At 39.8% G+C, this 23,380-nt stretch overlaps 1 protein-coding gene across 6 annotated transcripts in view; it reads left to right on the top strand.

The window, feature by feature from the left end:
• RAI14 (retinoic acid induced 14) overlaps positions 1 to 23,380 on the top strand; it is an 88,615-nt gene that overhangs the window by 8,560 nt on the left and 56,675 nt on the right. For 2 of the 6 annotated variants that reach the window (XM_086867668.1, XM_086867669.1), the window contains exons 2-4: positions 129 to 211; positions 1,189 to 1,298; positions 2,275 to 2,366. In XM_086867668.1, the coding sequence (XP_086723794.1) occupies positions 2,331 to 2,366 (36 nt within the window). In that variant the 5' untranslated portion in view covers positions 129 to 211; positions 1,189 to 1,298; positions 2,275 to 2,330. Of the gene's footprint in view, positions 1 to 128; positions 212 to 1,188; positions 1,299 to 2,274; positions 2,367 to 23,380 lie in introns of those variants that run through there. The other 4 variants (XM_086867667.1, XM_086867671.1, XM_086867670.1 and 1 more) reach the window with 3 other exon arrangements.

Below are 23,380 nucleotides of genomic sequence, written 5' to 3'. Positions count from 1 at the left end.
TTCTTTATATTGTTATTTTTTTCATAAAAGTTTGGGGGTTGTTTTGTTTGGTTTGATTTGGGGTTTTTTAGCTGGTGTGTGAAGAAAGCCAGGTGAGTAATGGTATTTGTCTTGTCTGGCATTTGCAGTTTTCATCATCCTTGATGCTACTAGAGGATAATTTAGGAGATTATTGGGGTCTTGCTGAGGTTCGGGCTCCTTTCCAGTGCAGGTAATGACAGCTGTTGAGCAATTTAAACACGTTCTCAAATGTTTGGGTAGGTGTAGCAGACATCAAGTGCCATGCTTCTCTCAGAGCAATCTGAAATAATTCCTTCTTTTTGATTGTTCAGTTGTTTTGTTTGGTTTTTTTTTTTAGATTTTTTTTTTTACTATTTTACAAGTACTCCATTCCACCTAGGAAAAACCTAAGAAATTTTCAGCTAGGTCAGGGAGTGAAAAGGTTCTGCAAAAACTATTTTCCTTTTTTTCTTTTTGCCTGCTAAAGAATTAGACAAAATATGACAAACCCATTCTCCTTGCGATTAAACGCAAGAATTCTGAATGAAACCACTTGTTCATATACCTGAATGCAGTTAGGGATCTGGCATGGCTTGAAAATTACTGCTTAATTAGACTTAGGGTAATTTAATTCAGTTTAATGATTTTTTTTAACAGTTTACAGAATTACACTATCCAGATTACCTACTGTTGCCTACTGGAGAGGTGCAGCCTGTGGGAAATGTGTTTGTGTGTTTACAGCATATGGGATTTCTTTTGTTTGGGTTTTTTGCTTTTTTTTGAAGAAATGTAGTTGAGTTTGTCTTAAATGGCTGTCAGATAAATATGGGGTTGAACTAAATAACATGTTTACTTAGCACTGATTGCTATTCCTAAATGGTAGTTAGGGTTGTATTTTGCAGAAGCATTCATGTACGTATATATTCTATTGACAATGTGCTGTGTAGTTGGATTTTTAAAAGTCATAGTGGAGTCATCATGTAGAACTCAGCCACTTGCTTTTAATAGTGAGATGTAATTTTTATTCTTTTATTAAACAACTGAATCTCACTTTGTAATCTTCTGTTTCTGAAGAGTTATGTGGAACATAGTGACCCTGCATGACCTATTTGAATTTATGCTTCAATCCCTATTTCAGTTATTTATTTATCTGACTAGACTTGTAAAATTTTTTCTACTTTTTTCTAGGGTGGAGAGAGGAAGTTTATACAGCTGAACATCCTTAACTTTAAACTGTTCCTTCAGAAAGAATTTGTATAGCAGCTAAAACTTGTAGATGAAAGCAACTAGCTATTTCAGTAAGCATACTGTAAAACTAAAAATGTGGAACATTTTTACCTAGGTGCATTTGCCAATCCAGATGTTGCTCTCTCATTAAGATTTTCTGCTGTGCTCTAGGAAAAAGCACATTGCTGTGCTACTTTAATGTGCTGTTCACCTTTATGTTGGATTGGCAACGTGGGGTATCGTTGAAACTTTCTGTAGGAAACTGCTCTAGACACTCACTTTCCTCTGTGAGAGTTAGCAGCTTGTCTGTTAGGTTAGCTTTATATGTTTGTTCAACTGCTGCTTTCCTTCATGTGAAAGGGAGGAAGGGGGAACACGATTGTGATAGTGCACTGTCAAGTTACAAGCAGCTAAGGTTCTTAGAAACCCACATACAGTTCCTTGTGGGGAAGAATCCAAAACAATTCTTCCAGCAATAACCTCTGTCTAGCTCAGGCAATTGTGTCTGCTGTGTCATTTTGAGCTCTCCTAGTTATGTGTCCTGCATGCTTGAAGTACAGTTTAGAGTTTGGTCTGTGGTTAGACTTGTACATAGAATAATGTGCACAGAATAAAGTACTTCTGCTACCCAGTGCAGACCTGTGGTGATGGGATGGTGGAGTTTTAATGAATGCTTAATTATGATTTTGCCACTTTACAAATGACTGTACTGATGATAATACTAAAATAGGCAGTGGTCAGAGGAATCTGCTCATGTATGAACGTGTTGGCAACCTAAATACATGGAGATGTAGTTAGTATAACATGATACACAGGTTAGTTTTTGGTAAACGTTTGCTCTGTTGTTCAGTGGTCAGATTTAGGCTTACTTCTAAGTTTAGAGAAAGAGTTAGAAAGTTTCCCTTAGGTGGCTTTTAATCTGTTTTAAAGATTGAAGGCTAAATCCTCAGAGTGATAGTGGTATGCAAATTGAATTGTGAACTTGCCTGCCAGTGAACTGAATGGTATCAATGGTATCAAATCTTACTTTCTTTATTTTTTGTTTAGATATTGAAGAAGAATAAAAAGCTCCTCAAAGGTTTGGAAGATTGAATGTCATCAGCATGAAGAGCCTAAAAGCAAAGTTCAGGAAGAGTGACGTAAGTATTTCTGCTCCCTTTGATTGCTGGTTTTCATGCTAGAAACAAGTTCTTCACTCCCACCTTGATAAGCCTGTAGGTTAATGAATTACAGAGAAGAAAGCACAAAGGCAACAGCTGAGTACAGTATGGAGTAGGCTGTTTCTATTTGTAGAGCCATTATCTATTATGCAAATTAACAATATTTTACTACCTTGTTCCCCATAGCTGAATCATACACATCTGTGGGGTCTGCAGAACTTCTGTTAGATTGTGCTGGTGCCCAGACTGGAGCTTTGTTCCTGGTTTAGGATTAAGCTTCATAAGGACTTTGCTACCCAATAATATTTCTGTCTAAGCCTAACACCGTTCTTATCAGTGTGGTGTTTGAGCACTTAATGTAATTTTCCCCAGTCTGTGTCAGGGTTCCTTTGTCAGCAAGAATACAGGAACCAGCTGAGCCATTAGGGCAGCTGTGGTTTATCAGTTTTAGTGTGACATGAGGAGTGGATATGAGACTTGAGTGGGGAAGGAAGACTTAGATGTAGAGGTTCTCAGGAGAATCTCCAGATCAGCATTTAGAGAGACATTAGGCTGCACATAATCTTGCTTGTTGTGGAAATATTGGTGGAAAACCAAACTTTGACACATGTAACAAGCAATACTTCCTTGGAGTAGTGGAACTGCTGTAGTCTAGTCCTATTCTTGTCCTTCTGTTCCTACTACTACTCATTCCTGGCTTTTGTGTTGCTAGTAATAAATCTGTGAAATAGATGTGTGTAAATGACTTTCCAAGTATCATGTGGAATTTGTAAGAAATCTTCATGATCTGTGAAGAGCACAGTGTTTCACTCTTCATCCTAAGTTTTTGTGGCCTTTTGAAAGAAGTGATGTCATCTCCAGATTTGCATGGGGTCCTCGGGCAGCTGTGTTGGATGAAGGTGCTTAGGTTTGAAAATGGAGCATCTTGAGAAGTTTTGATGTTCAGGAGTAAAGTTATACAGTGCACAGTGTGGGTGTTTTGATGTAAAGATGGTGCTCTCACTGCACACCATTAGAGTAATGTGTCTTTGGCCAGCCTGTAGTGCACATCAGTAGCAGAAGAAGGTAGGGTTGCTGTTGAGGTGTAACCTGCAGATGTGCTGGGTACTGCTCAGAAAGTCTTTTGAGCTGTAGGTTAGCATTAGGTTAGCATTGGTACAGCTGCTGAATTGGTGTCCTTGCAGCAGCAGCAGCACTGATGGATGCTTTGCTCCTTCAGTTTTGCAAGAGGTATTTCTTAAAAGACTGCCTCTATAAACAAGCTAAATACATAAACCAACCTTTGCTTTCTAGACTATCTAGAATATTTCAGAAATATTCTAATTTTGTGTGCAGAGGAAAACACTTGACTATTTAAGCAGTATTTGGTTTCCTTGGTCACTGGACTGAATCAGCCAATGGCAAAGTGTCTTGTGCCACTTCACAACAAATAAAAATTATATCACAAGTCTCTGGTGTCCCATCTCACTGAACTTGCCTTTCAGTTTAGAGCTGCTAGAGTTCCGCAGGAGCAGCAGCAATTGCTATTTTGAGTTCACCCACACCGCTAAAATTTTTACTAGGCATCTGCTTGGGTAATGAGAGCAGTCCATTGGCTAATACATGAACACACTTGGAAGTTAGGTGTGCCCATATGTGAGGATGACTTCATTCACAATTTTTTGCTGCTTGGCTGGGCTGCTGCTCTAGAGCAAAGGCTAAGCAACATGTGTGATGAAACCAGACCTTGCTGTAGGAGTTCAGCTACTGTCATAAATCGCACTGGTTCACTTATTGCTTACTTATCTAGCCCTGATAACTTGTGTGCACCTCTCCCCAGAATCAAGGGCAGTCTGAATGTAATTGCTGTTTTGGTACTACTGCTGTCTACTGGCTGGAGACTAGGTTGACCGCAAAGGATTTTTCAGATACCTAAAATTTAGATATGCAGCTCTAAGAGCACAACAGTCTAAATCCATGACAGTCTGGTTTCCTCTGTTTTGAAGCCAAGCCTTAAGGGCATAATTCAAGGCAACCAAAGGAGCTGTCCTATATTTTGTGCAAGATAAGTGAGGAAAATTATCCTTCTCTTCAGTTTCCAGAAGCTACTCTTAGTTACAGTTTTTGAGGAGGAGAAAAAGGATGCGTTTTTAATGGGAATTAGTTGGTTGCATTTATATCTCAGTTTATAAGATGTGGTAACTGCTCTTGGATTGGGGATGAGGGTAAATTCATAAGAGATGCACTGAGTATTTTTCTCATTCTTCTCTAAAAGAAATCTTTAAGGTACTGTACTTCAGAACTGAAGATGTCTTGGGGTAAAGAGGAATACCCTTGTCTGTAACTTCATTGTTAGAAACATTGCATTAGAAAATAAGCAGTGGGGAGAGTAGGAGGCAAGTGGTCAAGATGTGCACGAGAAACAAGAATTACAAACACTTCTCCAGCAGCAGGGCTGGTAACATAGAATGAAGACCACAAAGGAAATTTCACTGACATATTGAAGCTCTCTAGGCTTTTCTGCAGTGGCTGAGTTGAAAATGAGTATAACTGCTGATCTTCAAATATATTTCTTGGTGTCTCTGACAGAGGGCATTGCTTTGGTGCTCAAATGACACCAGTCACCAGGCACCAGTCTTGGTGCTTGTGAAGAAAATGGCCCTGCTTCCTCTTTTTTCACATGTGCTCTTCTCATTTTGAGGGTATCTGACCCTGCAGTGAGCCAGGTCAAGGACAAGAAGTGAGGGAGAAATACTTTGTGGAGTGAATGTCAGATGGGTAACTCTCTGCTCTGTGCTACTGTAGGGTCAGCCCTGGGAGGAATGGTGGGAGTTGGAGGAACAGCAGGACATCTCTTTCTCCAGTTGTTCCTTGGTTTAGTTCCATTGTCTGATCACACCCTCAGAATATTGACACAAAAAGCACAAGGCTGGGCATGCCAGGAAAGGAGCTGCAGGAGTACACAAGTAAATAAGGCTGCTAATTTAAATGTTTAGGAGGCTTGATACAGTCCACAGCTGAGAGATGACAGTATGAGTCTCAGATGGAAAAGAGACTCCTCACTTCATGCTTTTGCTGTATCCCTGTATTTCACCTGATTTACTGCGTGTGAAGCCAGCTCCATTAACTGGAGAATCCTTTGTCCTTGACACACTTAATCGCTGTGAAATCCTTCCTGGGGGTGACTGTTGCCATGTGAACATGTGTATTTGGAGAGAAGGAATGAGATTTATCGCTCTGTCACTAATGACTATTATCAAAGCATGATGTGTAGTCACAGGAGGATGCTTGTAGACTGGGAGTCTGTGAACAGGGTGCCTGGGTGGAAGCAAATGCCAAGACTGGAAGCTAAGCAGTGGATGTGCACGCTTAAAGAATGTGTAGACAACAGAAAGCGCAATCATGTCTTGACAAAGCAACAAGACTCTTCTGTCTGAGAAGCTGTATTTTCTCTACTCTCCTCATCTCTTGCTTCTCATTATCAAACTCAAAAGCTACCATCAAACACATAAAAGCTGACCGCCTAAAAGGAGGACCATTTTAATTGTTGTTAGAGGCTATCACATGTAACACTTGAAAAAGTTGCTATAGTAATACCAGGAACTGTCACTTCAAAAATGAATTTGTTTATATGCAGTCCATAGTTTATTCACACAATGGAGAATGAATGTTTCTACACAGTAAGACAGAAGTTCTTCATAGTTTCTGCTTAGAAAAGCAGATTTTGAAAAATTGCCATTAGAAATATAGCTATTGATGTCTTATTAGTCCTCTAATACTTAAGATTGGAGTGTTTTCTGTAGTAACTAGTCAATTTGTGCCTGACTTCAAAGGTGTCTCAAATCTTAAACAGTGGCAAAGTAGATTTTCAAATGTGTGAAGATTAAGCCTGTCTAAACATGTTTTGCCTGTTTCTTAAATATGACAAGATGCTTGTCACCTTTTTCAGGAACCTACACATATTTGTTGAGCTCTTTGATACTAGGATGATGTAAGTATGTAAGTGGTTTGTTCAGGTAGATTGGCTTCTAACCATGTTCTTGTTTACTCTAGAAAAGGCATATTGTGTGAAGGCTCTGATGGTTTGGATTGTTTTCACTATCTTAAGTCTATAGGCAGAAACTGAAAAGTTTTAGCATCCTTTTGAAGTATTGAAGATCATCTGAAAAACACGTACTGCAATTTGACCGAGACCAGTTTTCTCCTAATTGCTATCTTGTCGAATGGGCAAGAAGATTAGAATTGGGATTTGTTTCCAAATATCCTCAACACTGAATAATTAAAATAATGGAGTGTATTTTAGAATTGAAAATTGACTGTGCAGTTCAGCAAAAAAGGTACATATTGTCAGAAGCAGGGCCAAGACTGGCTGGGATTCCCCAATGCTACTTACCAGCATTAACTTCTAATATTTCTAGAAGTGCCTATTTGTTGTACTATTTCATGGGCATTGAGAAGTTTTCAGTTCTAATGAAAATTTCTGCTTTTTGGCCTTTGCTGTAATCATTGTTCCATAAATCTCAAAATGATAAGGCAGTTAGGTATGTTGTAGTGTAAAATCTCAGTCTTTATCTAGACAGTGTGCTCATTAAGGCTTGGCATTTCTTTTTAATGCCAGATGTTTGAAGTAGTGGGTTTACATTTAGCAGTTTTTAAATTATGAAAAGCTAAGCTACTTGGGGGTTTGGATGGAAAGATTGCTGGGATACATTAAATTAAACACAGTGTTCTCACGTGTTCTGGGCTGAATGTGTGGGAGAGCAACACTTGGTTGGGCAACTTTAAAAGTAATAAAGCAGGATCTCCTGCAAACAGCCCTTAAATTTCTCTGTCCACTGAAAGCTACAATTAACCTAAAAGGGAGCATGGGGTTGAAATTTGCAGTATCTGCTTTATACATAGATACTTTCTTTCAGAGTAAATCTGACAAAACTGCACCACAAACAAAGTTCTGTCTGGCAAAAAAAGTGTAATGGCAGTGTTGTTTGACCACTTTACATAATTATTTAGAAAATGAACTACTGAAGCTTGCTTTTATTTCAGTATCCTGCTTTTGTTGTGTGTTGGATTGAACTAGCCTGAAACACATCATCATGACTGTTACTTTTGCTCAGTTTACTGTGTTCTTCAGTAGTAATCCTTGATTCTACGATACAGTGTGTGAAGGAAGGCTTGAGCTCTGGACCAGACAGATTGCCCTCAACCAGTTCTTCTTGGGAATGGAAAACCACTCCATAGTCTGCTGTTTGGCTTCATGCATCCAGTTCTGGACAGCCTTACTCTACCCAGCTTGCTCTGCTTTGTCCAGGAAAGACATTAAACATGTTCTGAGCATATTAGAGTAAGACCTGCTGCTGCTTTCAGTCAGTTGAGGGTGAACCTCTTGCCCTCAGGTAGTGTATTTTCTTTATTATTGATGATAGGAATGTCCTTAGAGTACATATGAAATTATTTTGCTCAGGTGAACTGTAATTCTGGTATGTAGGAGCCCTCTGTGAAGGGGCCAATATCAGCCTAAAAGTTATGTAGCATCTATTTTAATGGTGAAAAGAAAATGTAATGGAGAAGACAAGCAAAGACTGGAAAGTAAGGGTATGGAAAAACAGAAGGGGAGCAAGAAGATCTGACAAGGAGGAGAAAGGAGGGACAGTTGAAGCGTCAGCGTTACTGTTTTGGTGACTGTTCTGTGAGAAGAAGCAACTCAGTTGCTGTGGGTTGCCTGTTGATCATATGTCTCTGGATGGGAAAGTACAAAAAGTGTTTAAGGCTAAATAACTTGCAGATACTCTGTAAACAACCTGCAGCATCTCCAAATGTTTGAGACAGAAACGTGAGGGAATTGGTTAAATGAGAGCTGTGCTGTGGTGTTTGGAATTACAGTAGACATACCTGGGTTGGAGTTGATTTACTTTGAATAAACACATGGTTATTTCCTTAAACAGGATTATGAAATGGGAGTGGAAAAAGAAAAGCAAATTGGCATAAAAAATTGGAGAAAACTAGTATTTTTGAATCTGCCAATAACAAGAAAGGAATCTTTTGTGCAGAAACATTTATTTTGTGTCCCTTTAAAGAGAGCACAAAATTTCAAAGCCTTCCAGCTTTGGAAGAGTTGGGAAAAAACCATTTGCAATTTTTTCATTTATTTGTTTATCTTTAGGTAGATTTAAATGTAAAGCAAAATAAATTAAAAAATTATAAATGGGCAGTCTGTGCGTCCTTAATGTGGTACACTATATCCCCTCTTCCTTTTTGGCACTGCTTGTGCCTTATCTGATATGAGGTTGTCTGTTAAAACTCATGTGAAGGAGAGCATTTTAAGGAATGGCCTAATCTTTGTGTTTGAAGGCTTTTGTCTTGCCTAAGTAAAGACAGTTTGCTGTGAGTATCTGCTGTAATATTATCTAGTGAATATAACACCCACACACTTCAGATTTGAGCCTTTTTGTTCTGTGTTTATATTTTGGTAGACTGAATGATACAAGCAGACAGCAAATGCTAAGGAGTGAGTCAGACTGAGAGAGGTGTATTAAAGACCTTATTCCAGCAGTGTGTTCCAGTGCTATTCTTCAAGAGCTGTTCTGATTGTGTGCAGTCCAGGCCAAAATCCAGCATTAGGGGCATATCAAGCCCTTTTTTGCTTCCTTGCACATTGCCACACCTGAGGTGTGCTGAATATATGTCTCATACATGTTGTGAATATCTGTGAAGTTAAAGTGTAGAGTAGAACCATTGTGTCAGTGGCCATTCTTCCCAGGAAATGGGAAGTGTGGACTTGTGTAGTTGTTCTGACATCTGAAAACTGTTTAATGAGCTATTTTACCTACTTCAAGACCTAAAAGATCTGGACAAAGCTACAGCCTTAAGCTTTTAAAAGTACTGTTAAATTTGAGCTGGCAAAAGCCATCACAGTGGAATGTCTTTTAACTACAGCTTCAAAATATCTTAATTTCTTTGACTCTCAGTTTGCAGCCACATTTATTGTTCCCACAGGTTCTATCTCTCCCTGTATTTAGGTTGTTATGTGGACTCCATATTTACCTTGAAGTATTTTGAGGTAGAAAATGCTCTTATTCTACATGACACTAGTGCTGCTTCCTACTATTTGGATTTTTGCATTCGTATAATTAGCAAAACATAATCTGAAACCAGCTAAATTTACTCCTATAGAGCTGTATGAGGGCTCTCATTCCCCAAATATGCTGCATTTGTCTCAGATGAAATACGCAGCTAACTGTCCAGAACACTTGCATTGACTTGATTACAATGATAGAAGCAAAGGTATTTTAATAACTTTGCAAATGATGTGGTTGCTGATGCGTATGAATGTGCCTGACATACCTGTGTGGCTCAGTTCATGGGTGCATACCTCTTCTCTTTCATCTTTGCTTCTTTGCTGTGTGTGGTGGAAACTTCTTAGGAATCTTGCCAGCTTGGGTAACCCGTCTGCTTATCCAGAGCCTGAAACAGGGCCCTTTGAAGTCAGGAGAAAGACTTTGGTCTGCTTGGATGAGCACTGAATCAAGGACGAAAACCAAAATGCTGGCTCCATGGACACATATGTTGGGCTCCAGTAAGGGATGAATTTCCCCTCAATGTAGCATTGAAATACACTTGCATATTGAAGATGGTCAGATTGGCAGGTTATCCAACAGTTGCTTCTTTTTGTGGTCTAGATGTTGAGTTTTTGTTCTGTTCCTCCAGCTTTTTTTTTTTTTTTTTTCCTTTGGGGCATGTTTGCTTATGGCATGATATGGCTCTGTCTGACAGGAGCAATGGCAACCCATTACATCTAGTTTCAGTCTACCCTCTTTAAGTTTAAAACCATTACCCTTTGTCTTATTGCCACAGGTCTGGAGAAAAGTATGAAAAGGCCACAGTAAACTGTTCTGGAGACTTCTCCAGGCTGAGCAACCCCATCTCTCTCAGCACCTCAAAGGAGAGGTGCTCCAATCCTTTGATTTCCAGCAGGTCCCTGTCCCTCCTGTGCAGGGACCCCAGCTCTGGATGCTCCAGCTGGGTCTCAGCAGAGCAGAGCAGAGGGGCAGAATCCCCTCCCTCCCCTGCTGCCCACGGGGCTCTGGATGCAGCCCAGGACACGTTTGGCTCTCTGGGCTGTGAGTGCCATGGCCAGGGCATGTCCAGCCTCTCACCCACAGCACCCCCAGGTCCTTCTGGGCAGGGCTGCTCTGGGTCTGTTCATGCCCAGCCTGTGCTGATACCGGGGGCTGCTCTCACCCAGGTGCAGCACCAGCACTTGGCCTTGTGCAATCTCATAAAGGACCACAGACCTACTTCTTGAGCTTTTCCATGTCCCTCTGAATGGCGTCAGGTCATACACACCTCTCGGCGTGGTGTCATCTGTAAATTTGCTGAGAGTGCACTAGATCACAGTGGCTGTGTCACAAATGGAGACATTGAGCAGTCCTGGTCCTGGCACAGAGCCCTGAGGGACACACACCACTTGTCACTGATCTCCATCTGGACATTGACATTGATGGCTGCCTCCTGGATGTGGCCATTCTGCCAATTCCTTACCCACCAAACCACCTTACCCAGTCCTCCAGAGCCATATGTCTCGAGTTTAGAGAGCAGCATTTTGGGAGAGGCCATGTGTTGATGACATTATTTCTATGTGCATATCAGGGGAAGAAGCAGAACACTTTTCTTTAATTCCTTCACTAGCTAAGGGAACCTGAGCATTATTCCACATGCTTATGCCTTACGTTGTTGAGAATGACTACGAGTTCAAACTGTCTTGGAGTGTGTTATTGGCACAGTAACAGCATACTTAAGGATGGAATTCTTGTGGATTTCATTTTGACCACCCAGTTGTATTCCTGTCCCACTTGGTACAAACAGCCTGTTGCTGTCTAATTTTGCTGTATTTGCCTCACAGCTGTCTCCAGTCCTGTGTTCAAAGTGTGATAAATGCAGCAGGCAGCAGGTGTGCATCCCTGCAGCCCTGGTGTTGCAGATAGGGCTGTGCATGTGATGTGTTGCAGCACAAGAAGCTGCCCTAGGCTTCATGTTGGGCAGCAGTTTTTTTCCAGTAGTGAATACCACTTCTTAATGCATATGTTGTTTGCTTGTAAACTTGGAGTTGCTCAGTGTGTTTTGGTTTTGTTTCTCATAGTGTAGGTTCCTTGTGTGCAAGCCAGGTCTCGCTTCAGCTGGATTGCTGTGCTGGTTATTTAGCATGTTGTGCACTCAAGAGGAAGGTTGTGTTTCCATGTGTTTGTGAGGAACGTTAGCTCAGATTAATGTCACAGAAAAAAGTTCCTGAAAATTTCCAGTGGTGATGCACTGCAGCTTTCTCCGTTTACTCAGATGATGGTAAGATGCATGAGATAGATGTAGGTTGTTGGCTTTTCATGTTTGTGAGTAATTTTGCTTTACTTAGAGGATCATTTAGGGAAAAAAAAATGTAATTTTTGTTAATTTATATTGTTTTCTAAACTGTAATATAGTGGATGGGACGGGACAAACATTAGCAGTGTGTGGGAAAAATATGCTATATGGTTATATATGGCTATAGGTAAGTTTCTTCTGTTGACCACTGGTTTCTGTTAAATTGCTTGGGATTTTGGGATAATGCATGGTATGTTTTTTTCTCATTTGTATGTGTGATGCTTTCTCAGTCATTACACATGAAGTTGTAGACACCAAAGTTTCTTTCTTATTTTCTTCTTTTAATTTAGGCTAGCTGGGGGAACATGAGACATGCTTCTGGTCATAGAAGCTCCTGTCTAGGCTCTTCTCATTCACTGTATCTTTGCATAGTTTTGGGCCAACGAGCCACTATGGTTGCTGTTTCACCCTGTAAAATACTCAGTAGCTGTGTCATTTAGCTGTGCAGTGTTGAAGGGAATTCGACTCTGTCCAATTTGAGAATTTCTGATGCAAAATGGAAGAATATGAAGTAAGTGTTTTTCAGAGACCAGGAAGGCAAGTTTAGCAAATTAACTTCTAGGTGAAATGTATTTGTCATTTTTTGTGTGTTTCTTCTGCTAGCATAAGAATGTAATTATTGTGCCATGGAACTCCATACAAGGGAGTTTCCATGCCTAGAATTTAAATCTGTAATCTGTTTCCTCGCACTTCCAAATGCAAAGTATCATGATGCTTTTAGGCAAAGATCAAATCACTTTATGATTTATTCTTGAAATGCTAAGTTACCTGTTTGCTGCAGTGGTGGCTGTGGCTGTGTCTGCCTATAAGCTAATAAGAAAACAGTCTGCTATCTAGAAATTGCACATAAATATTACTTAACGACAAATATCTTCCTGCTCTCTGGCAGTAGCGATTCTTCCACTCATTTTCCTCTCCTGTCTCCTGGGTAACTCCCATAGGTTTAATAATTATGGCTGGAGCAGAATTTTAATTTTCTTAAATTTATGTTTCTGTTTTAAACACTAATAGTTTTTCTGATGTTTGGTTCCCTTTCTCCCACCCTTCACTGGCCTGTAAATTACCTCATCAGTGCTCAGTACTTTCAGTTTTATGAATGTAGGATTGCTTCAGCTCTGTACACAAGGCGAACACAATTAGAAAATTACATCCTTTGACATAAGAAAAACAGCCTTGTCTGTGGTACATGTACTGAAGGTGGCTGTAAGCAAACTTAGCACAATCTCACTGGGGGGAGGGGGGCAGAATGGACCCTGTAAATCTTTCCACTGGAATTTATTTAAGCTGCTAGTTGAAAATCATGAGAACTGCCAATGCAGTGCAGTAAAGGAAGAAAAAGTCAGGAGATTGGAAAAAAGGCTCAGCCCCTTGTCTTTCAATGTGATTTTTTGCTGCCTTGTGCAGGAACTTATTACTCCACTTTTGCACCTTAAAAATAAGGAAGAGGTGTGGAAAAATATTTAAGTGGGGTAATTGCTGTAGGTATAATAGTAATTCTGCAGTGCTTAAATACTGTGGAAACATTGGGGCTGTGTAAATACTCTTTAAGGAGAGACAAGCAGCTTCTACCATACCCAGACTAAAAACTTTCTGAGCTCTAGATAGCTTGGGTTTCATCAGACTGTTCTGATTTTGGTATGTCAGCTGGCTATGGTGACCAAGAAAAACTCTGTCTCTTGAGCTTTCCCCTGTTTAAAATCAGTGGGTAGTTAGTGTTGTGCGCTGCTGGAGATCAGACCTGCTTTGCAGGGCTCTTGAGTTTGTCCCAGATGTGTGTGATAGGACTGAATGAGGGTCCCATCAGTAAGATTCAGAGGGCTGACTTTAAATAGAGAAGCTGTGAATGTCCCTGATCATAGTCTGCTTTAATAATCTTTTCTGAGAAGCTGAGAGCTATGTTTGTGGTGAGACGGTGCTAAGGACTTTGTAGGACCACATCTTTTACATTTTAGTAGTTCAGTTGTAGAATTACTGACAGTTTTTGTCAGTGCATGGTCCTGCTCTGACCTAGAGCATGTCTCCTCCTGCTTTCAGTGTATGTGTGTGATTTTGGATGAATTGTCAGTTTTCACACACAGCTGAAATGCATCTTCTTTTCAAGTATGTTTGAGTAATCCATAGTGATTAAGCAAAACAAGTAGGAAAGAATGTGATCTTGCTATGATCCATGATTGTAATGACCCCCTCTTTGAAATAAATCAGTTGTTTGTCAGAAGACTCATGTCTGCATAAGCACACGACATTGCTGCAGACAGGAAGTGCCCTAGTCTGTTGACCTCGTCTCCCAGGGAAAATCAAAAGTTCTCATTAAATTAAAAAAAAAATAACATAACCAAGAAAAACTCCCCCAACATGTCTTAGTGGAAGATGAAGGCAATAATATGTATAACCTCTTTCTTTTCTGTTGTTTATGAATGTGCAATCTGATATTTAAATTGCTTATAAAACCTTTTTAATGCAGCTGAAAGGAGTGAGGTCAGATATATTTTCTTAGGGTTATATTACACTCCACAAGGGTGAACAGGAAATGGTTTAAAGGAATGCCAAGAAGCCCCTATTCCCTAACCAATTCCCTTGTCTTTTCTTAACCAACTTTATTTCACATTGCATGCTTCAGCTGCTGTGAGCATTTCTGGGTTGAGTGTAGGGGCAGGTTTCAGTGTGTTCTTAAGTTACATCACCCAAGCTCCTTTGCCTGCATTTTAAAGAAAATTGTCTGGATTCTAAATACAACCAATTCTAAATACAGACCAAGTGTGGTGAAACAGAGATCATGCTATGTGCATTTCTGATCTGTTAGAAGTGGTAGGTGTGCTATCATACTGACACTGTTAATGTGAAAAGAATATTCATCACAATTTCCAATTATTAACACTGTTCTCAGGAATTTGCATGTGAATTCACTTTATTCACTTTATTTCTTGAATTCTAATTCTTCTATTTCTAGACAGTTTTCTTCAAAGCAGCATTTTTTTTTCTTCAAGTCTAAGTAGAGAAATTTGAAAGAAACTTACATATTGCCAAATTCATGCTGTTACAAACTATCAACCCCCATCCCCAAAAAACCCAAAACCCAAACCAGAAGGAAAAAAACCAACAACATAAAAAACCCAAATCCAGATACATGTCTTTTTTTATCATACACTAACTGAAATATTTGAAGACCTTTTATATCTCTTTGCTGGTTTTGCTTGTCACCAAAATATCCTGCCAAGTAACATGAAAGAACACCTTATAGAAAATAAATTTTGGAAGTAGATATTTCAAAGACCTGTGGGGAAGTATCTTGTTTTGTGGAGATGTGATCTGTACACAGCATGAACTTGGGCTTCCTGCTATTCATAGGTGAGGTAAGTCCCTTCCTCTATGGGAAAGGTTACTTGCTCTAGAGTAAGTTACCACTTTCTGAGGCTTTGAAAAGAAGTGGTGAAGGCTCTCCTAAGGCTCTGTTTTCTGGTCTGAAAGCTCATAGATATTTTTATACCTGACCTGTCTGATTCTAGATGTGCATTTGGTGGTTGGTTAATAGGGCAAATCTTGAAAACACTCACAATGTTTACCAGAGTGCTGCCACAATGAGCATGCAAGGCTAGACCAGAAATGTACTAAATTCCTGCATAGAGTGTGTATGATGTGGATTTCTTGTAGTCTTGTCTCTTCACAAGTTATTTTAAACACATGCATGTTAAGTGTAAGTTTCAAAACTAACCTACTGCTGATCTTAAAATGTCCTTAAATAGTCACATCAGGCATTATCCTGGGCTCTTTCAAACTTAGGTATCAATCCAGGATGTCTAAAGTAGGACAAAACTAGCTAAGATGAGCAATAGTGTTGGTACATGACCAGGAGTTCAAACTTACTCATCTCCAGCTCCTATCCCAATAGGAATATGCAGCTGTAGCTTCTGGACACAGTGATTTGGCTCTCCAGGTTCAGCAGCTTTGCTGACCACCAGGATTAGGTGGTCTCTTGTAACAGTGTTTACAGAAGTCAGAAATATTTGTACAACAGTAATTATTAAAGAGGACTAGGAGCTGTGGTTATGAAATCCATCACCCATAACAATAATTAACACAGAATGTTGAAGGTTGTGTAGAAGGCATGTAATATGCTAAGAATCTACAGCTTGGACTGAGTGCCTGCTACATGAGATCAAACCCGTCGTTTTTGAATTCTGTAACTGATTAAACACAGGGTCAGGACCTTATAATATAATTAGAGGGTCTTCTCTAGTCTTTCTGACATTTGTAATTCTAGACTTAATTGATTTTTCCATGCAATTAATCCTTATAAAATGTGTGATTTGTTGCAACTTGGGGTTGTAAGGCAAAACTCAAAATTACAAATCTTCTGGTGTTACACCCCTTCCTCACCCTGCATTTCTGGTCAGTTTTCTCTCTGTTCTGGTCTGTTTTCTGTTTGTTCCTGGGCCCTTTTGGTAGAGGAAGACACCAACAGAGAGAGCCTACCATTTTTCTTTCCACTTCAGGAGTAGTCTGGCAAAGTCAGCTTGAGACCTTTGCTGGATCTTTAACACTACTTGCTTCCTGCAGGGGTGGAGAGGTCACTTCAGTCTCCCTTTTTGGGAAAAGGGTTAAGACATTTGAGATTGCCTGCCATTGCTGAGCCCTGGAGAAAAGTTCTTGGTTGGAAGCAAAACAAACAGAAAAAACAGAGGAAAAGAGAATGTGTCTGTTGACATGGAGTCTGAGTTTTATTTGAAATAGAAAAATAGGAGCTTGCACTGACATGAATCATCATCATCCATGTTCTGTTCCTTGTTTTCTCTTCAGCTGATAGTGGGTGGAGTTCAAAAGTATTTCAAGCTAAACTAACTTCAGAAGACACCGACTTGGGAGTGAGTTACCATCATCCTGGGCCTCCATTGTCCTCCTGCAGCTTTGAGGATCTTTTTGGCGTTTCTTCATGTGGCTATTTCACACTGCCCTTGAGGCACTGTGCTTACCAACATATCTTAGTTGTTGTTACTGCTATAATGAAAAGCATTGCTGCTAAGCTGTGCCTTTTTCCCTCTTTCCATATCCCTGTGCTGTTCCCTGCAAGCTTTTTGTGTGTCTGTCAGAAAACTTGTACTGGGCCAGGATCTTGCTATGCTTAGTGCTGTTATTTTTATCTTCCCTTCTTGCCTTTCCAGTTTGAGGGGTTCTTCTTTTATGAGGTTTTGTTCTAAAATGAAAGCCACATTTCCCACTTACAAAGTACCAAATGCAGATGATCATACCTTAAAAGAGACATTGTGCTTGATGGTGGAGCAGCGGGTAAAACGTGATTTGTGCGATGCAGACATGCCGAACATTAATAAATTCCAATCACCCAAGTTGATGAAAGACACACATTATCTGTTTCTGGCAAGAATTATATTGCATCTAATTAGGCCCAACTTTAGAACATAGCATTTCATGAGGAAAGTTAATTACAATGCCTTTAGTCTTTGTTACAAGAAAGCAGTGGTGGGGAAAATCAGCAGTTGACGTTAATTTGTGCTCTCTGTGTTAATGCTTAACTATCTCAGTGTTTTAGTATGTAAGCTTGTCAGGGCTGCCATGCCACAGCAGTTTTTGGGGAGAATGTAATTTCAGCTGATGAGAATGATAGAGAATCTTATTTCCAGTAGTGGAAAGCAGCATAGTGTTCATGCAGTTCTCCCTCCTCAGTGACTCAGTACAGAGAGTGCTTTTAAAGGATTTAATCAACTAATTTTTTTGTATGCAAAGTGAGGGTTGGAGTTGCTGCCATTGGTGTTAAAAAGTACCAAACACGTTCTATTTGTGATCTCTTCTACCTTCCTTTTTGATATCCCAATTTAAACCTCCTTTCTGAGTGAAACAAGTCTCCCTGATTTATGTTGCAGCTATGACTGCATACCCTGAAGAAACTGTAAGAAAGTAAAGTGACCCATTTAGGAAACATCTTAAGAGTGTTTACAGTTTTTCCTGGGATTGGGCAGAATCAGTCTTAGATTCCTTAGATTCTAAGAAGGTCCTTTGTCAGAAGCAGAAGTAGTGAAGCGTGGGCCCCCTGCATGGTTGTTTTGTACTCCTACACATTATCACAGTACCTGTGTTTTTTCCCACTCTGGCCTTTAGTGTCTGCCTTTTCTGCTCTTTCTCTGACATCTGTGCAGAGGCAGCTTTCTCCCATCACTCTCTCCAGGGTCCCATGTGCCTGCCAGGCATCACACGGTGTCTGCTGGGGCTGTTCCAAGTTACTGAAACAGGTACTGCAGGTAGCTGTTTGGCGTTTGACAGATCAAATGCAATAGCTAAGCTCATGCTGCAGCCTTTGGTGGAAGCACAGCATTATTCTTGTCAACATAATCAGTTTTTCATGAAACCTGCATGAGCGTATTTATCTTGGAGACTGCTTTCTAGCTTTTGGTAATCTTGGAGTAGGTATACTGGTATAGAATGATTGCATAAATCTCTGGGGGGTTGGGGAGGGAGAGGAAATGGCACCAAATTGAGTTTTATTTCTAGAGGAGCCATTCTGTAAGAAAACAGGACCCTCAAACCTGTACTGCTGAGTTTGCTAAAACCAGCTTTATCAAGGGATGAATGTTTCTCTTGGTCACAAAGCAGTGGTAACAGCTACCAGCTGGGACCTGTTTCTAAAGCTGACAATTTATATTTAAGTGTAGGGATGTAATTTCGTCCTGCACTAAATAAACTTGTTAGGAGATCTGATTCAACTCTGTAAAATAGTTGGAATTATGAAAGTAGTGTTGCACTGAACTTGTTTAATTAAAGCTGCCTAACGTGGCTGTTCTGGAGACTGTCTTTTTTTCGTCAAGCATCTGGCTGTCCTTGGAATTTGAGAATAATTAAGGTTAGATTTTTTTTCTCTAGTGCCTTGTGCAATGGCACTTTCAACCCTGACAGAAATGTTAGGATAAACTGAACTCTGACACTCGTCTGCCTGCACTGTTTCTAATAAAATAAGTAGACCTCTGCCTTTTGTGACATCATTACAATACCTTTATTCCTACCTGAATATCATGTATGTTATGTTGATAGGATTATGTATGTTATAATGTAACCCCTTGTCACAGAAGAGTCATATTTAAAGTGATTATTGAGTCATATTATAAGAGTCAAAACTGTCAATGTTTTGAGAACTTTAATGATAGAACTCGCATCCTGTTTCTTGATACTTTTGTACTGTTTATTCAGACAAGAAATGGAAGAGAATAAGGTACTTTGTCATTATCATAATTGCGCTTTATTGTATGATACAAATTTTCCAGCTTCACCTTTCAGAGGTTTATTGAATCTCACATGTCTGAAAATGCATGTACAGGAATGATGTCTACCTGGTGCCTGCTCTGTCCATTGTTGCTGCCTCCTCCATTCTCTCAGAGCAGCAGAGGTTTTAGGAGAGGAAGCTATTGAGATGCCTTGCTTCAGATGTTGCCTAAAAACTGGCAGTCATTAAATAATTTTCATTCAAAGTCTGTATCTTCTGTATGAGAGATACACAGAGCTTTCTCAGGAGCTCTTACCATGAGCCTGTTACCTGGGAAATGTGCTGTAGCCTAGTGAACAGTAAAATGTGTTATTATGATAGCAAATAAGTTCTTACAAGTGGTAGGTTCTAACATCTCAGACAAGATGCAATTGAGGGGTGGACAAGTTTTGCAGCACAGGTTCTGTTGAGCTTGGGAGCTGCTCCACAGATGCTCTTTCTGTGAGAATGAACTCTTTGTGGTCTTATTTGGCTTTGCTTGGCTTTCCCTCTGTATTCTGAGGCCAGCAAACAAGATGCTCCACTGTAGGATATTGGCACTGATATCACACAGCTGTAATGACTTTCTTAGTCTTTCTTAAGCATACACGTGAATCTAAGTGCAAAAAAGGATTGTTTGGAGTAGATGAACTGAAACAGTGGGATTAGTTTATTGAGACAATGAGATTTTTGCCCTCTTCTGTGGGGAGTTGTTTGGGCTTGTAGCAAAATGCATCAGACCACAGCCTTCATAGTTTTGAGGAATATAATACATAGTTGTGATACCATCTCATTTGAGCTGTACTGTTTCTGCTTGTGGTGTTTCAATAGTGCAGTTGTTTTGTGAGCCTGGGATGCTGTCTGGAAGGGTACAGAGTAAGTGATTGAGTCATCTGTGGCAGAGCAAAGACTACAGCAGGAGAGTGTGTTCAAAAAACAGATCTTGAAAACTTGCATTCAGTGGTACAAACAGGACTTTGCAATGCTGCCCTTTGTAAAGCACAAGCAGTCAGTGGCCTGATGCAGGACCCTGCAAAGACCTAACTGCACAGATTTTTTTTTCCTTCATTGCGTGTAAGCTGGGTTGGGTTTGCAGGAAAAAGCTCTGGTTCCCATTGTCATCTGAAATATGAACTCTGCTTTACATTCCTGACCTGTAACAGAGTTATTTCAAAACCATGCTTTTTCTCCTCCAAAACAGCATGTGTTGAATTATAATGGCCCATCCTGCAATGCAGACGTTTTAATTTTCAACAGGCATGAATGTCTGCAAGGAGGTGAAAGTTCAGGGTGAGGGGGGAAGGCTAACTCAGAAAATATGAACAGAAATATGTTCCATTCCCAACCCTCTGTTATTTAGAGTATTCTCACCAAAAGAAATTAAAACCAGAAAGAATTTTAAAACGATTTTTATCTTGAGAAGAACTTGATGCCTGTTTCAGGTTTGGAATGTAAGTCATGAATAAAAAGCCATCTTATTTTTGTGTACAACTTCACAGCATTTAGATGGTGGAGGAAAAACACACCTTTCAAGTTAAAAATTGGTGTGTAATTATGTGTAATATGCAAAGGTAAGTCATTATCTTGCTTAGCTTAGTGATAGTTTGGCCTATGGAAACTGGAACCTTCTGCAACCTATGTTTTCCTTTGTAAACACTTGACATTCTTCATGTATTGTAAAGCATACTGTCTGCAAGTTGTGTGTGCTGTTGAAAGGGTTAACTTCATCCCGTGATGCATCTGTTGCTCACTGCTCCCCTGGCTTTTCTCTGAGCAGAAGAGAAACATTTCCATTTTTTTGGTGTGGTGTGGTTGCAGATTTTTGTAGCTCAGGGACTGAGCAGCATGAGAGGTAGCTGCAGTGGTAAGTAAGGTATCAATTCTGCTGTACTTCTGATAAAACATAAGGGTTTTATCAGGAGAGTTGGGGAGCCAAGTTAGTAAAGAGCTTAAGCTGTGGTGGTGGATTGGCTTTTATAGAGTCCTGGAAATGTCTTCCTGACTTCCTGAGAGAAGAGGAACATCAAGTCAGTCTTTTGCAAAAGCATATCCACTGCCTGAATGCTGTGTGTCAGTAGGGCAGCAGAGACAGCACGCATCACTGGTAGCTCCTCAGGCAGTCTTACGGAGCAGGGGGGTGTTACAAGTGATAACACAATAGGGGAACATATCTCTGCTGAAAGGATCTAGAAGTCCTGTTTGACAACACTGTGTACAGAATTAAAGTGAGGCGGTGGAGCTGTCTGTTTTCCTAGAGCCTGATTTATGCAGGAATTCACTTCACCAAAAATTTGGTGATAAACAAGCCTTTTTTAAAAAAGGAAAAAAAAGGGCAAGTATCGCATATGTTTGTGTGAGTAGGTGAGCTGCACAGGTGCAGTAAGAAAGGCAGAAACTTAAATATGGATACATGTGTCTGTTCTGAGGAAATGCTAAAATAGGAGGAAATTGTAAAATCAGTGCAATGAATTCTAAACATGTATTTTCCTTGTGGTGACCAGCCTGTAGCTTTTGTTAACCATGTTACTCTGGCTTATTGATTAGCCCTGAGATGTATATGTGCCTTAAAAATGAGGGAAAATTGAGTTCAAATTTCCTGTGGCAGTTTCAAAATGGATGTCTGTGCTTTTTTTCTTTTTAATTCAGTGGTTATAAATTTTCTCTTTCCCCTGTCTCTGTTCATAGATTGACTGTGAAATGAATAGTTTGCAAAGAGTTAATTTTTTTGCCATGTTGAAGACCAGCTAACCTAGCTATGTGGAGCACAGGTAAATACAGAACATACAGTTCAGTATGGCTTACTGTGGGAAAGGTCGATGGATTATGTTTCCTGTCCTCCCACCTAAACAGTTAAGGAAACTGGAATGCTTTACCATGCAAATCAGATACAATTGTACTATTTGAATGGATTCTTTGCCTTTTTATTTTTTTTCATCTGTTGGTGCAAGAAATGCCCTTTTATGCTGTCTTCAGAAACAACAAAAGTATTCTTGAATACTGTGCATCATCACAGATGTGTTCAACTCTTGTTTTCATAGATCCTTCCAGTTCTCCTGTGACTGTGTTTATTGCAGGGCTCTGCAGTTCATTTCCCAGATAGAAATTATTTTAGGCTCAGTTTAGAAGGGGCAATTTCAAGGTGAGTTTGCTGTTTCATTATTTTAAAAGTAAACATGAGTATTTGTTCCAGCATGTGTCCCAAAATATCAATCCTCCATCCCAGAGATTCTATTAAACCAGTGAAATAATTGGTATATTTTCTACATTTGGTGGGAAGAAAGGCTACTTAAATTGATAATTTTGGTATGATACCTACTTGCTGTCTGTACAATCCCTAACAAAAGCAAACAAACAAAACCCCCTGTGTGTACAGAAGCCTTCTATCACACCATGGTGTTAATACTCACCTACAGAGTAGTATCTGGACACAATTATTTTCTCCTTTACTTCATGTTGAAATTATAGTTGTGCTGGGCGAGTAGTTGAAGTATGAACTAATTTGGTGGTTCTTTTGTTTGGTGTCCTTGTGTTTGCTCAAGCACATAGAAATTGACTGATTGTGTACAAAAAAGAGAAAAATTTTGGTAAAGTGCATCTTGTGTTCTGCCAGAACTGTCTGGGAGTGATCTCCAAGGTAACCAGGCTTTTCTTGACATTTTAGCTGTATCTAAAATAAGTACTGTTAGTGGCTGCTTCGGTGCGGTAGCAAGAAACATCGGTTTTTATTGAGCACAAGGAATTAGCTCTCTGTTTTTGGTCCAGTGTTTTCTGTAGAGATCATCCATGTAAGACAGGCTCTGCCACCTATCTGAAAGTGTTCAGAATTCACTCCCAAACTGCCAAGGTCAGAAGAGACCATGTCTTGAAATGTGGTTGAGCATAAATCCTTCCCATGCTTGTCTCCACAGTTACTGCTCTTTGAGCCAACTGAAAATCAGTATCAACTCAGTTTGGTGAGAAGTGCATATATAGACAGAGGAATACACAATGAAACCTGGAGTTTTGCAGGCTAACAATATACTTCTTAAACATAGTCATTTTTGTTGGCTTAAAAGTAATAAAAATGTTGTACTACAGCACCTAACTTTTGTAGTTCTACTTACATGCAAGGATAATTTTTATTGCCTTTTTTATTGTGTGCTCCAATCTCGTGCAAACGGCATATGGATCATAAACAACATGGTATGTTACTTTGGACTTTACACTGAAGTTCCATAGTTTCTGTTTGCAAAATTGTGATGTCTCTTCAAATAGCAGTGGCTATAGTGCTTGAGGTAACTGAGAGTATCTATAATGTGCCAGGATGTATGGACTGTGTCGATAAAGCTCAGTTAGACTGGCTGTCATCCATATTCCACTT

Source organism: Cyanistes caeruleus, chromosome Z (genome assembly GCF_971803275.1).
Source record: "Cyanistes caeruleus chromosome Z, bCyaCae1.hap1.1, whole genome shotgun sequence".
NCBI lineage: Eukaryota > Metazoa > Chordata > Aves > Passeriformes > Paridae > Cyanistes > Cyanistes caeruleus.
The sequence above is the reverse complement of the archived record's forward strand: the minus strand, read 5'-3'. Positions and strand labels throughout refer to the sequence as shown.